The 19,393-nt window shown below is 39.4% G+C and overlaps 1 protein-coding gene across 1 annotated transcript in view; it reads left to right on the plus strand.

The window, feature by feature from the left end:
• Positions 1 to 19,393, plus strand: part of Cntn3 (contactin 3) — a 394,581-nt gene that overhangs the window by 351,304 nt on the left and 23,884 nt on the right. The window contains exons 15-20 of the mRNA XM_055628433.1: positions 6,297 to 6,414; positions 7,202 to 7,360; positions 7,464 to 7,613; positions 9,022 to 9,092; positions 11,810 to 12,044; positions 14,545 to 14,660. Coding sequence (XP_055484408.1) covers positions 6,297 to 6,414; positions 7,202 to 7,360; positions 7,464 to 7,613; positions 9,022 to 9,092; positions 11,810 to 12,044; positions 14,545 to 14,660 — 849 coding nt within the window. The remainder of the gene's footprint in view (positions 1 to 6,296; positions 6,415 to 7,201; positions 7,361 to 7,463; positions 7,614 to 9,021; positions 9,093 to 11,809; positions 12,045 to 14,544; positions 14,661 to 19,393) is intronic.

Genomic DNA, 19,393 nt, shown 5'->3' on the forward strand with positions numbered 1-19,393 from the left:
AATAATAATAATAATAATAATAATAATAATAATAATAATAATAATAATAGTAATAACATTAACTTCAGAGGGGCAAGGGTTGGAATGTGAAGGGTTGAAGGGAAGATACCTAGGAGGAATCTGAGGGAGAAGAAGGATGAGGAAACATGGTCTAATTCTATTTTAATTAGGAAAATATTTATTTATTTTTGGCGTGGAGATAACCTAGAATCCCTGCATAAATGTAGCCCATTGCAGCTCAGTCTCCAAGTGGATGCCCTAATAAGGGGAACTGGGACTATCTCTGACATGAACTCAGTGGCTGGCTCTTTGACCACCTCCCCCTGAGGGGGGGAACAGCCTGATCAATCAGGCCACAGAGGAAGACAATGCATCTAAGTCTGATAAGACCATCTGATAGGCTAGGGTTAGATGGAAGGGAAGAAGAACCTCCCCTATCAATGGTCTTGGGGAGGGGCATAGGAGGAAATGAGAGAGGGAGGGTGGGATTGGGAAGGTATGGGGATGCTATAGCTGGGATAAAGTGAACAAACTGTAATCAATAAAAAATAAATTTAAAAGAAAATATTTTCAAAAATCAGTCAAGTATACACAAATGTAAAATCTGAAAGCCAAATATCCTCATCATGCCTGTCCTAAGTTTTGTTTTTAATATCATAAACAACTTGACAGTGTAACAAAGCAAATCTTAAAATATTTTCAACAATATTTCTCAATTTATTCATCTTATTTTCTACATTTCTTAGGATTTCCTGGAACTGGTGATCATTCCCTTGGCTCTTACTAAGTCCACACACTTCCTAGTTATTTGCATGACTTTATTCATTACTGATACCTTTGTTATAAGCTCACTTGGTGTGGCCTACAACAATGCTTCATTAAATATGTGTTTTGGGCAGCAATTATTTTTCCCTTCTCTTTTACTTACTATGGCCAGGGCACCAGATATATTGACAGTAGACAAAGAAAATTGCTTGATTATACATTTACCTTCTCTGTGTAATTCTCCAAGATTTTTATTTTTAATTAATTAATTAATTTTTAATTATTACAATCGATTCAGTTTGTATCCCACCCTTGGGACCTCCAAGGGTACGTCCCTTGTCCCCTCCCAATCTCCAATACCACACTTGCCCCTTCTTCTCCTCCCATGCCCCTCCCCCAGTCCACTGATTGTTGAGGTCCTCCTCCCCTTCCATCTGACCCTAGCCTATCAGGACTGTCTGCTGATGACAGATGTCTTCCTCTATGGCCTAGTAAGCTGCCCCAACTTAGGGGGAGGTGATCAAAGAGCCAGCCACTGAGTTCATGTCAGAGACAGTCCCTGTTACCATTACTAGGAAACCCACTTGGAGACTGAGCTGCCATAGCCTACATCTGTGTAGCAGTTCTAGGTTATCTCCATGAATGGTCCTTGGTTGGAGTATCAGTCTCCAAAAAGACTCCTGGACCCAGATATTTTGGTTTGGTTGCTCTCCTTGTGGCACTCCTGTTCTCTCCATGTCTTTCATCTCCCTTTTCTTTCATAAGATTCCCTGCACTTTGCCCAAATTTTGACTATGAGCCTCAGCATCTGGTTTGATACCCTGCTGGGTAGAGTCTTTCAGAGGCCCTCTGTGATAGGCTCCTGTTCTGTTCCCTGTTTTCTCCTTCTTCTGATGTCTATCCCATTTAACTTTCTGAATGAGGATTGATCATCTTACCCAGTGTACTGGTTCTGGGTGATTTCAACATTCCACTCTCACCAAGGGACAGATCATCTAGACAGAAACTAACTAGGGAAATAATGACACTTACAGAGTTCCTAAATCAAATGGATCTACAGAACTTTTCACCCAAACTCAAAATAGTATAGATTTGTATTTTTTGAGCATTTTTCCAAAAGCCTTATATTTTCATCACTTTTGCTATTTAAAATTGACAAGTTGGCCCATATATGTAACGTCAGTACTGGCATCTTTTGGCCAAGCATAAAATTTAAATTAGCAACAGTAATCTTCTTTCTGTGGAAATTTCTAATTTCTTTAATTCTTCTTATAGTCTGGGAGGAAAAACATATTTTAGAACTGTCTATCTTTTTAAAGGCCATGTTGTTTCTGCTCCTTTGATGCTTCAAAAAGTCACTATTCGGAAATGAGGGGGTTTTTGTTGTTTTGTTTTGTTTTGTTTTTGATATGAAGTATGCTAGCACTAACTTTTATAATAGAATCTTAACTCTATTTTAAACAATTTTTGTGAGAAGACAGAAATGTTTTTAATTTCATTCTTTTTATCCTTCTCATAAAGTCCTTGTTACGCACCAAATTTAGCAGTTTGATTTTGCATACATTGACTTCTCAAATTATTTCTTGAGAGCTTTCAGAAATCCTCTACAAAATTAAACACACTATTTGCCTTAATAAAACTAAAATAATCTTTCTACTTTTATTGATCACTCTTCCTTCATCTATTATTGCTTATTTTTTGGGGGGTCTGCTTACTTTTGAGATGTGGTAGAGGCCATACCATCTTTAAAACATGCTAGATAAAGAACATGGCTTAACAAGTGTCTGTATTCTAGGATTTTCTGGACATTCCTATATGGTTTCTTTCATCACAGTAAACAGACAACTATGCTCTCTAAGAGAGTCAAACCGATGAAAAAAGGGGGTCACTTTGAGATAGCTAAATCTTCCTTAGGGAATTTTTTTTCATTTTTGGCATCTCTGGAAGTAATTATGTCTTGATAAGAAATCTCAGAATATGTGACTAGCATCTTGATTTGAATTTGGATTATTAAATATTAGACATAATGAGAAAATTAGAGTTAGGAACTACAGACTTGCTAGGTTAATATATTTGCTTATAGTTTCATTGAAAGACAAGCACTTAGAAGTATAATTATACATAATCTTAGCTATCTTTTGACAGCCATTGTTTCTCTACCAAAGTGTGAAATCCAATTACCTTCCACTAAATAAACCCTCTCATATAACCAGAACTAAACTCATGCAACAAAAATGTGGCTTTCATCCAGATTATTCCTTTGACCCTTCATTATAACTTTCTACTGAGACTAGTAGGACAGGCTTATATTCTCAACTTTTTCAGAGGCTGAGGCAGGAAAATGGCAAGTTTGAGGCCTGTCTGTAAGATGTATCAAGATCTTGTCTATAAACAAACAAACCAACTTTGGGTGTGATTGAATGTAGTAAATACACATGAAACCTCAGTACCCCTAAGTGGCAGAAAATTTAACAACAAAAGCAAAAGCGAAAGACATTTATTCCCTAAAGGTAACCGTATATAGATCTCTCATGTGATAAGAGCTGTATCTTACATCTAAGCTTTATGTTTCTTATATCCAACAATATCAGTCTTTTGTTGTTCCAATATTTGTTGATTTATCTGGAGTTAAACAGCAGTTATCCTAAACCAGCTGTATTCCTGTTATGCCGAATCGCGATACCCCAAAAGACCACCACCAGGAGTTGAGGCCATTGCAAAACACACGAGGATCTTATTATTACAAATTATTACAAGCTGCAGCTTAGGCTTATACCCCCACCGAGGAAGCGGTGAGAGCCCGAAAGCCTCGTGCTCAGGTTAGTTGGGTGATTTAAAGATTCCGTTCCCTCCCAGCGCACCCAAAGTAGGGGGGATTCCTGCCTAGCAAGCATCTATTGGTTGAAATGCAAAAGGGATGTTGCATTTTTTAAATGATTGGCTATAGGAAGGTCCCCAAACCATTAATGATATGGTGTCCCTCCCTAAGGGGATAGGCCAGTTTCCTAACAATTTTATCTCTAGTGGGCAGGAAAAGAATTCAGTAAGGCTAGTTCTTCCTCTCAGGGCATTAAGGCTGGACATATGTCCATTTGGCTGGCCTTAGTTCAGGCTTTTAAACTTTAAAATAATAGCCACATTTTTTTTTTAATCCTTTGGTCTCTCATACCCAAATCACCACACAGAGACTGGGATTTATTTAATTAACCTAGAGCATAATGCTGGGCAATGATAACTCCATCCTAAACCTCCAGGCCCATATAGTTTCCTGCCATCAGAATTCACCCATTATACTTGCTTTTAGTTATATCATAGATCCGGTTCATCTCTCCTCGTGGTTCCAAGACCTTTCCTGCCCGATCTTTTCCCCTCCTCTTCCCACTCGCTTCCTTCTACTCCCCTCCAGACCAGAATGTCCTGCCCTGTTCTCTCCATTGCACAACATTGGCTGGTCATTTAATTGAAAATACAGAGAAAAAATTGTGGCACGTTTACACAAACTTGAGAAAGGTGATGCTTAGAATAAACATCACAATGCAATGTCCAGATTGAAGCCAGATAGTGGGGTAGAGAAATCAGTATTTGAATAAACAAAGGTAAATTGTAAACATTCCAGAAGAACGTTATTCCAACAGTCTGTATTTATTGTTAATTTATTTATGACCAGATAGTATTTCATTCAGTCATCTACAACTTATATTAACTGAGGCGGACGCATGGACACTACTTTCTTTGTTTTCCCTATAAATTTCCTTTGGTGATACACATATGTATTTCTTGGAGCTTAGTTCCAGATCCAACACTCTTTTCTTGCCTCCACAGACAATACACACGGTGTACATACATACATACATGTACGCCAAACATTCATACACATAAAATGAAATTAAAGGAATGTTTTAAAACATGATTTGATATCTCTGCAGATGAACCTGTCTGTATTTTTTGGTGAAATGTTTTTGTTATTATTCGGTTCTGTTTTATGCTCAAGCTTGGCTATTTTTCTTTCTTTATTCATCAGTAACAAAATCCAATAGAACCCCAAGTTCCAGAGTCTCTTTCTTACTTATTCTAGAGCCAAAAGCATCCAGGGTGTGTAAAACTAGATCCAAATGACTAAGCAGATTTAAAAAAAAAAATGGTTCAGCTAAATTCTCCCTTACCGGACTATTTTGAAATAAGAAAGTAAACGCAGAGAAGAACAGCATCCTCACCCAGAGCCTTGGTGACATTCACCAGTCACCAAGCTCTGCAGAAAAGAGGAGATTTCTATGGAAATGATAATGACCCTCCTGCGAGTATGCAGAGCTCATAAAACCAGAAGAGTTTGTAAAGGTCAGCAAGCAGGGATGGTTTTCTCCTGGGGAAACATTTCTAAATAGCCCTGAGGAGAAAGATAGGGAGGGAGGAAAAGAAAAAAAAAAGTTGAACTTGAAGAAAGTAAAATGTGCAAACTGAACAGTTTCTGGATTATCATTTAATTATAGCCATCAATCACCTGGCAGCCGCTTCTCCCAGTACCCCAGAAATCCCATCTAAAGCCATATGATCCAACCAGTGGAGAATACACAGCCCATTAACAACCCTAAGGATGGGGAACAATATGGAAGATATTAGCCTGAACAGGATTTTAGGGAACGAACTAAAATTAGAACAGTTGAGTCCCTCTTGCCTCAGACAGAGTCTCAGTACATGCAAGAGTAGAGCTCCTTTTTAATTAATAAGATAAGTACTGCCTCCTCCTCTTCTCCTAGGCTGGACGTGAAGGGATGATTGGTTTCAAAGGGCTTCACTTTCTAGATGCTCTTATTTCAGTCTTTATTGTCCCTGATGTTGGAAACTGACCTTCACTTAGTCATTTTATGAATGGAAATTTATAGTCTCTTTAAATGAGGACCTTTTAAAGTTGAGCGTTTAGATACACATTTGTTCCATTAATTGGTACCAGGGGATGCCAACAAATGTCTTCTGGATAACTGTTATTTATAAGGTTTAAAGTGTTTTAATTTCTTTTTTTTTTAAGGATTCATATTTCCTTGCTCTAAATTCTGTAGCTTTTTAACGAATTAGATGACTTTAGTCTTTTAAGCTCCAATGTGTTGAGAAAAGAGAAAAGTGTTTCAACCATGGTAATCCCCCCTGCCATGCTGTATTTATCTCCCACTAGGTACCCAAATGCTTCCTCCTCTTCTCAGGCAGATAATTGCAGTGGGGTTGCAACCGGAGAGAAAACTGAGCTGGTGCTAAGCAGTGAATATAAAAAGAAGTGTTGCCTCGTAGAAGTAAATAGAATCTGAGACTATAATCTCTGCCCTCATTTATTTCTGAAACCATAACTACCCAGAGAGATGCTTTATATGCATATGGAAACCTGCCTGCCATTGTGCGTGGTTTTGAACTTGTCTTAGGTTCTATGCATCCTCTGATTTCAGTCTGCTGACTGTTTTTTTTCTAAACATAGATTGTCTCACCTTCAAGATCCTTCATGTTTTTTTAATATAATATTGTTTCATTTCCTGTTTCCCCAACAGAGTTCGTCAGGCGATTTAATGATCAGAAACATTCAACTGAAGCACAGTGGGAAGTATGTGTGTATGGTGCAGACTGGGGTGGACAGCGTTTCATCTGCAGCTGAGCTCATAGTGAGAGGTAAGCAGCAATGTCTCCTATGTTGTCTAACAATGCCTTCCGCGAGTATTCGTTGCCGGAAAAAAAGCCATATAGGGATACCATACAAGAATATCCCTGACACGCATAAGCCAGAAGAGATGACAATACAAATGTGTTAATTTAAAGGAATGAAAACCTCAATTCTGCCCTTCAAATAGGTCTTGCTGTAATTGGCATTCCACTGCTGCTGCCAAGCCAATGTGTTTTTGAGCATGTCATTAATTCAGGAAATGTATTTGATGGGAGAGAGAATGTGGTTGCATGTGTGTCTGCCCCAAAAGAATAGGCACCATCCATAGTGATGGGAAAGCTCACTAACCCTGCTTGTTATTTAGGCTACTGATTCACTGCTAGGATAAAAAAAAAATGTCCAAAGTACATCACAGAATAAAACACACTGAGGTAGCAAACCAAGATGTGTTTCACAGGACAGTATCCCACCCAAAGCAGAGTACACTGAAGCTGGAAGGGTGCAGAAGATGCTGAACTTAGAAAGGCGCAGGGATAGTGCTGAATAGGGCCTCAGTAAGTAGGCACCAGCTGTAGCCACACAGTGCTGTGAATCACGGCTTCCTCGGAGATCTCTTATCTAACAATGGGAACATGCCAAACGTGGCAGTTTTACTGCTGGCTAAGTGCCCTCTTCCCTTGGGTGCTTTTGAAAATGGGATCAGTTGGAGGTATTAACGTGATGAGGTCATCCTGTTTGCTTTGGCAGAAGAGGATGACATGTATGAGATGCTCTTTGCGTTCTTGCATCTTTTAGGTTCACCTGGACCACCAGAAAACGTGAAGGTAGACGAAATTACAGATACAACAGCCCAGCTGTCTTGGACAGAAGGCACAGACAGCCACAGCCCAGTTATATCCTATGCAGTCCAAGCTAGGACACCTTTCTCCGTGGGCTGGCAAACTGTCACGACAGGTAAAGTGGATGGGAGAAGCAGAGGGCAGCTGTTTAGATAAATGTGTGTCAGCTGAGCACTAGAGCAAGTAGGCTCTTAACCTTCTGAACTGTTCCTCTGTAGTACCTGAGGTCATTGATGGCAAGACACATACAGCTACTGTCGTGGAGTTAAACCCATGGGTGGAATATGAATTTCGGGTTGTAGCCAGTAACAAAATCGGAGGTGGAGAACCCAGTTTACCCTCAGAAAAAGTAAGGACTGAAGAGGCAGGTTAGTGCTTTTGTTTTCTGAGTAATGGGTTAATAGATTTACCTGGGTGTATGTTTCTATTAGTTCTGGTCTCCCGGCCACCAGGAGATCTGTCTCAATGATCCATTGTCACACTGATATGACCTTTCTAATGGCAAACTTTGCCATATGGCATTTATCAAAAGAAGCATGTAAGAGAGTCTGATGTAGTGTGACATTTCCGAGTGTGCAGTCAGTTACAGATGATCATTAGTGTGTGTTGAGTGACTATGTTTTTGTCACTTAAGGTTATAATTACTATCTGACATAGTTACCCATTAGCAGAAGAAACACTGTTTTCATTTCTAAGGAGCACTGACAAATTGGTCTGATAATACCACTGGTAGCTATGCTGCTACAAAAAAAACTCATTCTTCTATCACACTCAGCAAATGCACGTAAGCAGCACATGAGTCGTGTATTATGGCCCCATAAGTGTTAGATTAAGAAAGCATTGTTTTCAGAACTTAAAGGAGGCAGCTAGCAATGCGCCACAAAGCTACTTTCATAATTTTGAAAAATATGCTGTCGTCAAAATTCCAAGTTAGTAGGCAAACCAGCCATTTTTAAAAAAAAAAAAAAGAAGCAGCTGGGGGGTCGGGAGGACATCAAGACTTTCCTTTCCAGAACAAATGACATCAATTAAAATGAGGCCCAGGATACAGCAGACTGTCACCTTAGGCCCTAAGCCAAAGGAGACGTGGAATATGTGTGCACAATTTTAATAATGCCCTTTTCCTCAGGACAGCACACTTAATGTTTGTGCCAGGTATTGTGTGGAACACATAGTTCTGTGCTGTTTCTTGCCATCTTCATTTCTTCACACAATGTGTATTTAGGGCCCATCTGATACGCATCCAGCAAATACAGCTGTGCGCATTACCAAGGCCCTCCATAGAATTTATATTCTAGTTTCATTTTAGGATTTACCAACCAAAAGGTTCTCAGCGTGAGTGAGAAAGCTCATGTCTGTAGGGATTTTATCAAGAACACTTCCTCTCAGAACCTGTGAGTTTCAGTCTGTGACCCTCTTACCCAGCGCCTGTGCCATGCTGAGGCTAAGTTCTCAATCTGGAAAAATCTTTGATTCCCTGTCAGTCCTGGGAAATCACCTTTTCTCATATTTCTGTCATCCTAATGGCAAAGTAGCTTTCATTTGGGTTATATTTTTTTCTTACTATTTCATGTAAATAATATAATCTGGTGACTTTATAAAAATATTTTATAAATGCATGTGAATATAATTTTGATTACCTTACTGGTGACATATATGTATCTTCATGATGTGTTGATAGTGTATAAACGCTATTGCAAATAAGTAAATGGGTCTCTTTTTAGATATTACTGTATAAAAGTAGGGTTTTTGTCTCTATGTCTCTGACCCACACAGCTCCAGAAGTGGCACCTTCTGAGGTCAGTGGAGGAGGTGGAAGCCGATCCGAACTAGTGATAACCTGGGATGTAAGTGTCTGAGCCACATCTTTCCCACCAGGGTATTTCTCTCCATTCAGTCATAACAGCCTCCAGCAATGTACTGGTGGTGGTAGGGGTTGGCAGTGATGATGGTGGTGGTGGTGATGGTGGTGATGGTGGTGATGGTGGTGATGGTGGTGATGGTGATGGTGGTGCTGATGATGGTGATGGTGGTGGTGGTGACAGTGGTGGTGGTGGTTATGGTGGTGGTGACAGTGGTGATGTGGTGGTGATGGTGGTGATGATGGTGATAGTGATGATGATGGTGGTGATGGTGATTGTGGTGGTGGTGATTGTGGTAATGGTGGTGGTGATGGTGGTGGTGATGCTCATATTGGCGCTGGGTTTAGTGACATTTTTGCTGGTATTAGTGACAGCAGTGGTGTTGCCAAGTGATGCTGATGGTGATAACACTAGCGTTGTTGCTAATTTTAGCGTTCTGTTGCTGTACTAGTGTTTTCACAGAAGGAAGTGTGAAGGTGTTGATCATGTTGCTGAAGGCGCAACGGTTGCTGTTCTGGATGACACTGATGATGCTAGTGTTAGGGGTATTGTTGGATCTGGTGCTGGTAACAGTACAACAACCTGGTGCAGCCACTGATGTTGGCAACGGTGCTGTTGGTTCTGTTAGTACGATGGGTTCATAGTGTCTATGCCGGTGGTGGTATTAGTGGAAGTGTTGACCCTGGTTCTCCTGTTGATTTTAGTGATTCTCGTGGTACTGCTACTGATGTTGGTAGTGATGGTATGTTGGTGTCACTGGTCATAGCCATAGCACTGGACGTTCCATGTAGCAGCGTCGATAGTGCTGATTGTGACGGTGGTATTAATGATGGAGACAGTGATGACAAAGTTGATGACAACGCTGACAATTGTGCTAGGTATTCTTGAGGGTGCTTCTGGTGGCTCTGGCAGTATCGCTGGTCATGTTGGTAGTACTGACAGCACTGGTAATTCTGGTACTGGTGTAGTAACAGTAGCCTTGTTACTGTAACAGCATTGATGATAGGACTGGTGGTCATACTGAGCTAGAGATATGCTAGTGGCAGTGCTGATAAAATTAGTGGCCCCAGTATTTGTGGTGATAGAATGATGATTCTGTAGGCAATCTAAATGATGCTATTTCTGGTAGTGGTATTCTTGGCGCTAATGTTGCTGGTACTGATGTTGATTCTTAGTGATACCAATTCCCGTGATGGTACTTGTGGAACTAGTGGGTACCTCTAGTTGTCTAAGTCACAGTGCTCCCAATGTTGATTCTGTTGGTGGTGTAAGTGGTGGTCGTGGTGGTGCTTATACCACCAATATTGCTGGAGATGTGGATGATGCTAATAGCAATACTGGTGATGCTGCTCACAGTGGCTTGGTTTTTGGTGTTACTAGTGGTTCTGGTATAACTAGCATTGTGGTCTGTAGTACGGTTGGTTCTGGTAGAACTATCTGAGCTTATTCTAATGGGTTGAGTGGTGGTGTTTCTGTCAGGAGTGGTGCTGGTACTGGTGTTTCTGTAGAGCTAGTGGCACTGGTGATAGCAGGATCTGGGAGCATTGATGAGGGTCATACAGGGTGCTTCTACTGGTAGTGCTGGTAGTGATTGTATATACCTGGAAGAATACTGCTAGTTCTAGTAGTCCTGGCACTAATGGAGATGTGATGCTGGTGCTGAATGTTGGAGGAACTCCCTTGGTAGTTACACAGGTAATGTTGGTGTGGTTGGTAGTGGTTGGGTGGTGCTCATAACTCTGGTGGTGCTGAAGCTGGTCCATCATGTTATAGCAAGTAGTGGTACTGCTAGTCCTAGTGGCCTTGACACCAGTGGGGCTGTTCCTCTCCCTGCTGCATTCTGTACTAATCATTTTTCTGCTTATTTGCATATACCTTTTTCATTCCATCCTTCTAGTGTGGTACCAGTGAAAGTATACAGGAAAGGACATAATAAGTAGTTTGTTTGATCAAAATCACTTGGCTCTTGAACATACTACTGAAAACCAGGCCTTAACAATTGACTCTTGTTCACTCATAATTTTTTATGTAGCCCTGTGGGTCCTAATAATGTCACACAAACCACAGTGTGCTTGAGCGTCTAGTATCTTCTGGGCTATTCTCTTAGCCTTAGCTTCATGCCAAAACTAGGAAATACTATAACAATGAATTTAACATTAAAAGACACTAGAGCTAAATTATCTGTAATTTTCAGATACTGATTAACAAATAAAATGCCATTTTCCCCATAGTGGGGTATAAGTAGAATTTTGTACTTAATCACATGCAGTTATGAATGTAGTGCATTGTAATAATTTCCTTTTTTTCTCTAAGTTTTTATACTGAGTCTTACTATCCAAGTATAAACTTTTCTGTAAGATTAGCATTTATGAATTTGATTGTTTTTATTTGTCTTAAAATAACAGGTGTGCAGTGTGCTTGAATGAAAGTTGCTGTTATTAGAAACTCAGAGTTGGACCATTTGATATTCTAATATCTCAATAATCAAAAAGGATGCAAGTGCATTGTCTGGATGCCTGTGAATGAATGATGTATGCCTGTTTAAAAGCAGCTCACCAGGCTGTACATGATGCTTTTCTCATTTTTAGAATACCTTTGCTTAATTCCATCTAGCTCTTATTTAATGACTTGCAAGTCCACCAGTATTTCCATTGTTTTTGCCCCAATCTTATGTGTGAGGGTGATTTAATATGTCTTTGTAGCCAGTTCCTGAAGAACTACAGAATGGTGGAGGTTTTGGATACGTGGTTGCTTTCCGCCCACTTGGGGTTACCACCTGGATCCAGACAGTGGTGACATCCCCAGATAACCCGAGATACGTCTTTAGGAATGAAAGCATCATGCCTTTTTCACCATATGAAGTTAAAGTGGGTGTTTACAACAACAAAGGTGAAGGGCCCTTTAGCCCAGTGACAACAGTGTTCTCTGCAGAGGAAGGTATGGAAAACTACAAAGGATCAGTTTCAATCTAATAGTCTTAAAAGTTCTTTGTGACTTATATATATATAAGTATATATATATATATATATATATATATATATATATATATGTATGTATATATGCACATATGTTATATGTATATATAATTTTTTCAAAAGAACAATCATCAGCCTGTTGTTAGATTACTGATATGGGTCATAAAGATCAATTATACTTTACTAGAAATGTTAAGACTCATGGAATGATTACAGAGCAAAATGATCAGTTAAAACTGCTCATGAGGCACTCCCTTCCTGAATTTCATCTTGTGAGCCATGGGATATTGTCACCTTCTGAAGCTCATTTTTCTTCTTGCTGTAAAAATTAAGCAACCCTTAAAACTATCCTGGCCCAGAGTTGTAAGCAGTGTTTCCTATGGCCTCAGCAAAGGACAGGAACATGATGGATAATGAGAACCAGGAGTTTGACATTTACGAGATGTAGAGTGTGTCTCTTTGAAGGATGACCCCAGCTGTTATAGACACTTATGTTCACTTGGAACCTGCTCAGTCATTCTGTCTTTCTTGTATACCTACTCAAGAAATCGAAACATAGTATTTTCTTTCAAGCCCTCTTGAGAAAATGATAATGAAGTTAGGAGGATCAAGCGGAACTGCCATTTGAGATACCGACAACTGAATGTTAGCCCTGTTACCAAGTTCCAACTCATAAGAAAGGTGGAAGCATCCATGGTATATGAAGTGCTTCCCATCTGCCAGGCATTGACTTCAATTTTCAAATAATGGTTGAAGCATAGGGTGAATTATTAGTCTCCATTTACAAATGAGAAAATGGAAGCTTGATGAAAGATAATGAATTTGTTAAAATATATGTAGCAAATGGAAAATAAAACAATTTCATCTTGGGGAGTTTGGCACTAACCATTCTGAACTTATGAACTATAAGAGCATGTTGTCTCCCCTAACTTTCAGACCTGATAGTAAATTATAAAACATGGCTCAAAGATGACAATTCCAATATAGTTATTTTACTGAGACTCCCTACCTCATCTTATGTTTTCATTTTCTATTATTGGGGAAGAATAAAAATAGTTATAAGATTCTTTATTAGAGAGAGTCTAATATCTATAGCTAGCCTCATCCTCTAGAAACTACCAGACTTATAAGGGCAGACCAGGGTTTTGGGCCTGATTAACCAGTGTCTTTAGACACTGCCTACCTGCCTACCTGTGCATCTAAGACCTGAGTGTTGGTGACAGAAGACAGAGACAACCACAGCTTTCTGCTTATTCTTGCCTTGCTCATTTCCTATCTGCTGAAACTGTTATTGTCTCACTTGTAACACAGTCAAAGGGCTTTCCAGTAAAACAACAAAAAAAAAAATTCTAGTTTGCGTAAGAAAAGGCAAGATCTATGCTAGAAATATGCTATAGCACCTCAGTGAGCCAAAGCAAAATCTGATCAGTATACCTCATAGACAACACAAACAGATGGGCTCAGAAAATGATCTGATACTATAGCCTGCCTGCGCTGGATTGGCTCTAAGTGCTGCTGGTGTCTCTGCCCCAACCTTGAGAGTTTAGGGATAGAGAACCTACTGTGCCCATCTTTCACCCCTGCTTCTGTTTCTCCCTCACAAAGCCACAGCCAAAGATCAGGACCATTTTAATACAGAAATGGATGTTAGAAAGGATAAATTTCTGTTAATAACCAGTATCATGAGAAAGGAGAATCTCTGTGAGCCCTATAAAACTCAAGAATATTTGTTACAAAGAGGATTTCCTATGTAATAACATGGGCAAGTCTACCCATTTCTTTGACAGTGTTTGTAAGCTATTATTTTAAGTCTCTGATTCCTTTGGACCTAAACTAAAAGAGACACTCACTCAGTACTTTTTAGTGAATGACATTGACTTGACATTGGCCTTTTGGGGTATTAGAAGATGTCAGTAGCACTTGCAGGTAAAGAAGTTCCTGAGCAGCTGCTTTGAGATGAAGGGGAGAGAAACAAAGACAGAAATTTATAAACAAAATGAAGAAACGAAGACACTAAGAAATAATTCCAAGGGATGAAAATATAGGTTGCTATGGCAATTAGGCAATGAAAACCTAATGACTATGATGTTACCTTTTCCTTAGCAGAAGAGTAGCATCTCATCTATATTTTCAGGACATGGTAAATAGTTTCAAATACTTTTGCAGAATACTATAAGATCTTCACCTGGTCAGTGTTTTTACTATTATTATTTAAAGAGTTTCGACAAGGTATGGTGGTACATTCCTGCAGCTACAGTTCTCTCCGATGAAGGCAGGATGATTTTTGTCAGTTCTAGGCCTGCCTAGAACACATGAAAGAGTGCCAGGCCAGCTAGGACTACATGGAAATACTCTGTTTCAAAAACTTATAGTAAAAATTGAAAAAAAAATATATAATTTCAGATGCTTTGCCAATTAATTGCCAACATTATCATTGTATCCCACTTTCTGTTTCTGAACAGAGCCTACAGTAGCCCCATCCCACATCTCTGCCCATAGCCTGTCTTCTTCAGAAATCGAGGTTTCATGGAATACAATTCCCTGGAAGTTGAGCAATGGACATTTGCTTGGCTATGAGGTAACTGTTTTATAATTAATGTGTGTTTACATATTGCTACTACTTTGTTTAACTTCAAATTTTTCTTAACATCAACATTTTAGACAAATACTGTCTTTACCTTAAATGTTCTTACTGGCAGACACATTGTACCATCTGATTATTCAACTCTGCCAGGTAGTTGGAAATAACCGGTTGCATGGAGAAGATTCATTAAATAAATATGAGGGAAAGTCATGTAATCCAAATATTTTATGTGGGCTTGCTAAAATAGTAAGAGTGAGATTGAACTGCACTATAAAGTTTATATAAATTATTTTGTCATCTGGAAAGCATATTCTCCCATACCCTTTTGTTGACCTATTTTCCTGGTATTCTTGCTACATTGTGAGATTCTATTATAGAGCTTTTAGCTTTCTGTAACATAACTCTCACTTGCAATAACCTCTGTATTTGGTGATATAAGAAAAATATTTAAAAAGAGGATATCTCAAGAACAAATAAAACAAATATCAAAATAAGTCAGCAATCATACAAATGTTTGAGTGGATAAGTGCATGCCATTTTGGTAGAGTCAGCAATGGTAGGAAAGCTTAACCAGGAAATGAAAGAAAGGGTAAATGAACATAGAAGGAACATAAACATTTCCCACTGGGAATGGATGATGAGATGTCACTAAAGGAGATCCACAGAAGAGGGGTGACTTCAGATGGTACAGTAGGGCCATCTCATACATGGTGTTTAATAAAAGGAAGACTCAATATTTATTAAAGAGCAGTGGAGCTAAGAACTGGAAAAATGAAAAAAGTGCTAAGAATTATGTAGCAACATTATTGTAGGAGTGACAGTTATGATTTCAGCTCCACCCACATATGTCTTCTTAGGAAACCCTTATCTTAGACAGGGCTCCTAATTGCTGTGATAAAACAACATGACAAAAAGCAACTTGGTGAGGAAAGGGTTTATTTCAGCTGACAACTCTCAAACCCTGTTTGTCTTTCTCCTTCTGGGATATTTCACTCAGGGAATAGTTTCAAGCAGACACTAAGTCCTAAGTTTTCTTTCTTAAAGGGAGCCTGAAGAGATTCAGGAAGAGTTGAGTTACCTGACACCTACTTGCCTTCCTAGCATTCTTCCCAGGGTGTAAGAAATGTCAGTGGATTGCTCTGTGTGTCTTGGAGGGTTTTGAGATAGAGAATATGGAAAATTTGTGGTCTTAGTAGGAAACATTGTTTTAAAATTTCCTGGAAGTGCCTAGATTCGTGGCAAGACCACAGAAGGGAGCACCTGTATTGACACTAATCAGTGACTTCCCATTCACCAAGTATAGCTCTGCACTGATACAACTAAACTGGTAAAATCAAATTCCATAAAAAATTACTTGTCCTCACTTTGGAAAGGGAACTCCAGGAGGACTGTCATTGAAACTCCCACTAGATGAGCAGGACAAAGGATTCAGTTTTTTTTAATCAAAACTAGTTAAAGAAAATCAACATGTCTACTTGACACTCTTTACTTAAGGAAAAGAGATGCATGCCAACCTTACATGATTTTGCCCTTACAAACAAAATGCAGGATTGTGAGTTCTAACAAGGCTGTACCTTGTGAAACATTTAAATAAGTAAATGAGTACAACATACTGGACTTGTGGGCCTATAAAACATCTTGAGTGTTGGCTGTTGGGAATTGTTAGCACATGTTTGATTCACGTGTTGCTTATGTATGTGTGTTTGCATGCACAAGTGTTTGTGGACACCTAAAGTTGATGCTGAGTGTCTTCCTCTATCTCTTTTCACATTATATTTTTGAGACAGGATTTCTCACTTAACCTGCAGTTCATCAGTTCAGAAAGACTAGCTGGCCAGTGAACACCAGGTATCTACCCATTTCTGCCTCCCTAACATGGGGGTTTAGGCACACAAGTGAATTGGAGAAATGACAGGCACCAGAGCTGCACCATGATGCTTTGGATTCTGGGGATTCAACTAAGTCAGGGACGTGAGCCCTTTACTGAGCATGCCATGTCCCCAGCCCTGATCTTTTTCTTAAAATATATAAATTTAGCTGTTGAAAAGTCATTTAGAAAAGGACATTTTATTGAAAGTGGATTTTATATATTAAAAAAATTCAAAGAACCTAGCGGTAGCTGCCACCATATCTTGTAGTGTTCATACCATTTTCATGCATTCACATCTTCCTGCATGAGAGAACTTCACTTAATCGCTTACTCCCATATCCCAAGTTCTTAAGTTAGTATACAAAAAGTTGGTTAAATTAATATAGTTTGGACTTTGCTGTTTGGGGTGTGAGCTTCAGTACATTCATAACACTTTCCAAAGTTCACTTAAAATAGAGATAATAGTAGCCAATAAGTCACAGCTTTAGTTGAGGATTAAATGAAAGAAAGCAGCATTTGTCAAAATGGCCCAAGGACACTGGCAACATTCCACATTCTGTTTTGAACATTGGCATTTGGATAAGATTTTACTGAGAGACAGAGACAGACAGAAAGACAGCGAGAAAGAGAGGGACAGAGACACAGAGACACAGAGAGAGAGAACTAAGGAAATAAAATGAGTCTACTGTCATCAAGTGTGTAACCCCAACTGTGTTATACCTATTACTGAGATGGGCAGGCAGGGGACAAAGGATTTTAGTCAGTTAATGAGACTTTCTATATAAACCTTTGGGTTGAGATGTATTTGCTTTTTGACTATTTTTGCAAAAAGTACCAAACGGTATATTCAAATGTAGTACGCAGTGTATGAAAAAGAAGGAATGATTTAAAATGTTTCCACGAGTATATGGAGTATGTGGCACAAGGAAAGAGCAAATGGGCTAAAAGATCCAAGAACTAATTGGGGAAATGTAAAGAATTAATGTATGTAATTGTAGCTTGATAAAAGTATACCCTTTCTTAGTCTCAGAAATTATTTCGAAATTAATCTGGAAGGATAAATGACTTAGCAGAGTAATTAATTATCAGCCATGTAGCTGAGTTTGTGGGTTGCAGTTCCCCAGGTTTGGCTTTGAACTTGTTAATAGCTCCTGCCTCTCTCTCATCTCAGTAAGGGCTGATCACAGACGTGTGGCAAGCTGTGCACACATCTTCATTAGCATCTAGACTAATTTCCTTTCTGATTTGACCAAGCATTAGTTGAGAAGCTTGTTTCCCTGGGCTCCAATTTATTTCATCTGTTAAGCGGTTACACTTGGGCTCATATCTTTCCTGGTGCCCTTTGGAACAAGGAAAAGAAAGGAAGGCATGATAAAGAAGACACAGAAGCCTTAAGGGATGTGAAGATTGGGCGCTTGAAAAGAACACACAGTTCTTACATGGAGCATACTGACAACTTCTTTTCTTCTGCTTAGAGACAGTTTAATTTCTAATATATGTATATGTTATATATTAGAACACACATGTATATCGACAATATCATTTTATAGTGTATATTGATCACTCTCACCTTCCACCTTCTTTTGTCTCCCTCCCACCCCTATCAACCCCATCCTCCTCACTATAAATCCCTTTTCCACATCCTGTCTGCTTACTTTTGTGACCTACTGAGTTTAACTGTGGCCGTCTGTGCAATCATGCATGTGAACTATTCATTGCAGGCTGAGTGGTCTACCAATGAGGACTGTCCCTTTTGTGGTTCAGGGAGGAGTAACAGACACGCGTGCTTCTCGCCATCCTCGCCATCCGTGGCTGACTGTACAGGCCCACTGCAGATAACTGCAGCTACTGTCAGTCCATGGTTCCAATGGCTATGTTAAGAACTGAACACTCCACGCTCACGTATCCTTAGCTGTTAGAATAGCCAGGAATCCCTACATTCACCATGTTCCACTGCAAAGGGTGATTTCTCTGATCAAGGCTGAGAGTAATATATTTCTGTATGGGTATGGGTATAAGACAATCTCCTTGATCATGTGCAGCTGCCTTCAGGGGCCACATCCTGAAAATTAACTCTCCAACCCACAACAGTCCTCATTTATCAATGGGTCCTGAGCCCCACCCACTCCCATCCATGCTGCATTGAGCTTCTGCAGGTTGTGCATCCTGACACAGCTTCGGTCAGTTCATACCATTCATCCTAACTCACTATATTCATTGGTGTGTGCATGGAGAATTAGAAGAAAGGATTTCACAACATAGAAGAAATAAGGAAATGATCATTACACTGGTTTGAGCAATGCATGATATATAAAAAAGCTAAATACCACAATACATGACATAAATATTGTCTTAGTTTTCTCTTCTGTTGCTGTGATTAAAATACCTCAACAAAAGCAACTCTAAGGTGAGAAGGTTTGTTTCAGCTTAGAGTTTGGGGTGATAGTCCACTCTGGCAGAAAAACCAGAGCAGTTAATCATATTATGTCCACAGTAAGGAGCAGAGAGCAATGGAAATGCGTTACCGCTCAGTTTCCCATCTCTCCGTCCATCCTTGGAACCTAGTGAGGGAGTGGTGCCAGGGTACACATCATCAGTCAATTCAATTGAGATAATCCCACAGTCATGGCCAGAGGTCCATCCACATGCATGCCTACATTCTGCCAGGCTGGCGATCACAAATTTGTACAATTACTATGTGTTAATAATAATTTTAATGTTTAAAATTAAAAGAAGGAATAAGCTCACGAGTGTGAAAAATAAATCAATACATGTGAACCATCACAACACAGCCTATCTGTGGAGAACCTGAAAGATTTTTAAGTTTAGCAGAGGAATACAATGACTCCTGGGTGCC

This window comes from Psammomys obesus, unplaced genomic scaffold, assembly GCF_907164565.1.
Source record: "Psammomys obesus unplaced genomic scaffold, mPsaObe1.curated_primary_1811, whole genome shotgun sequence".
NCBI lineage: Eukaryota > Metazoa > Chordata > Mammalia > Rodentia > Muridae > Psammomys > Psammomys obesus.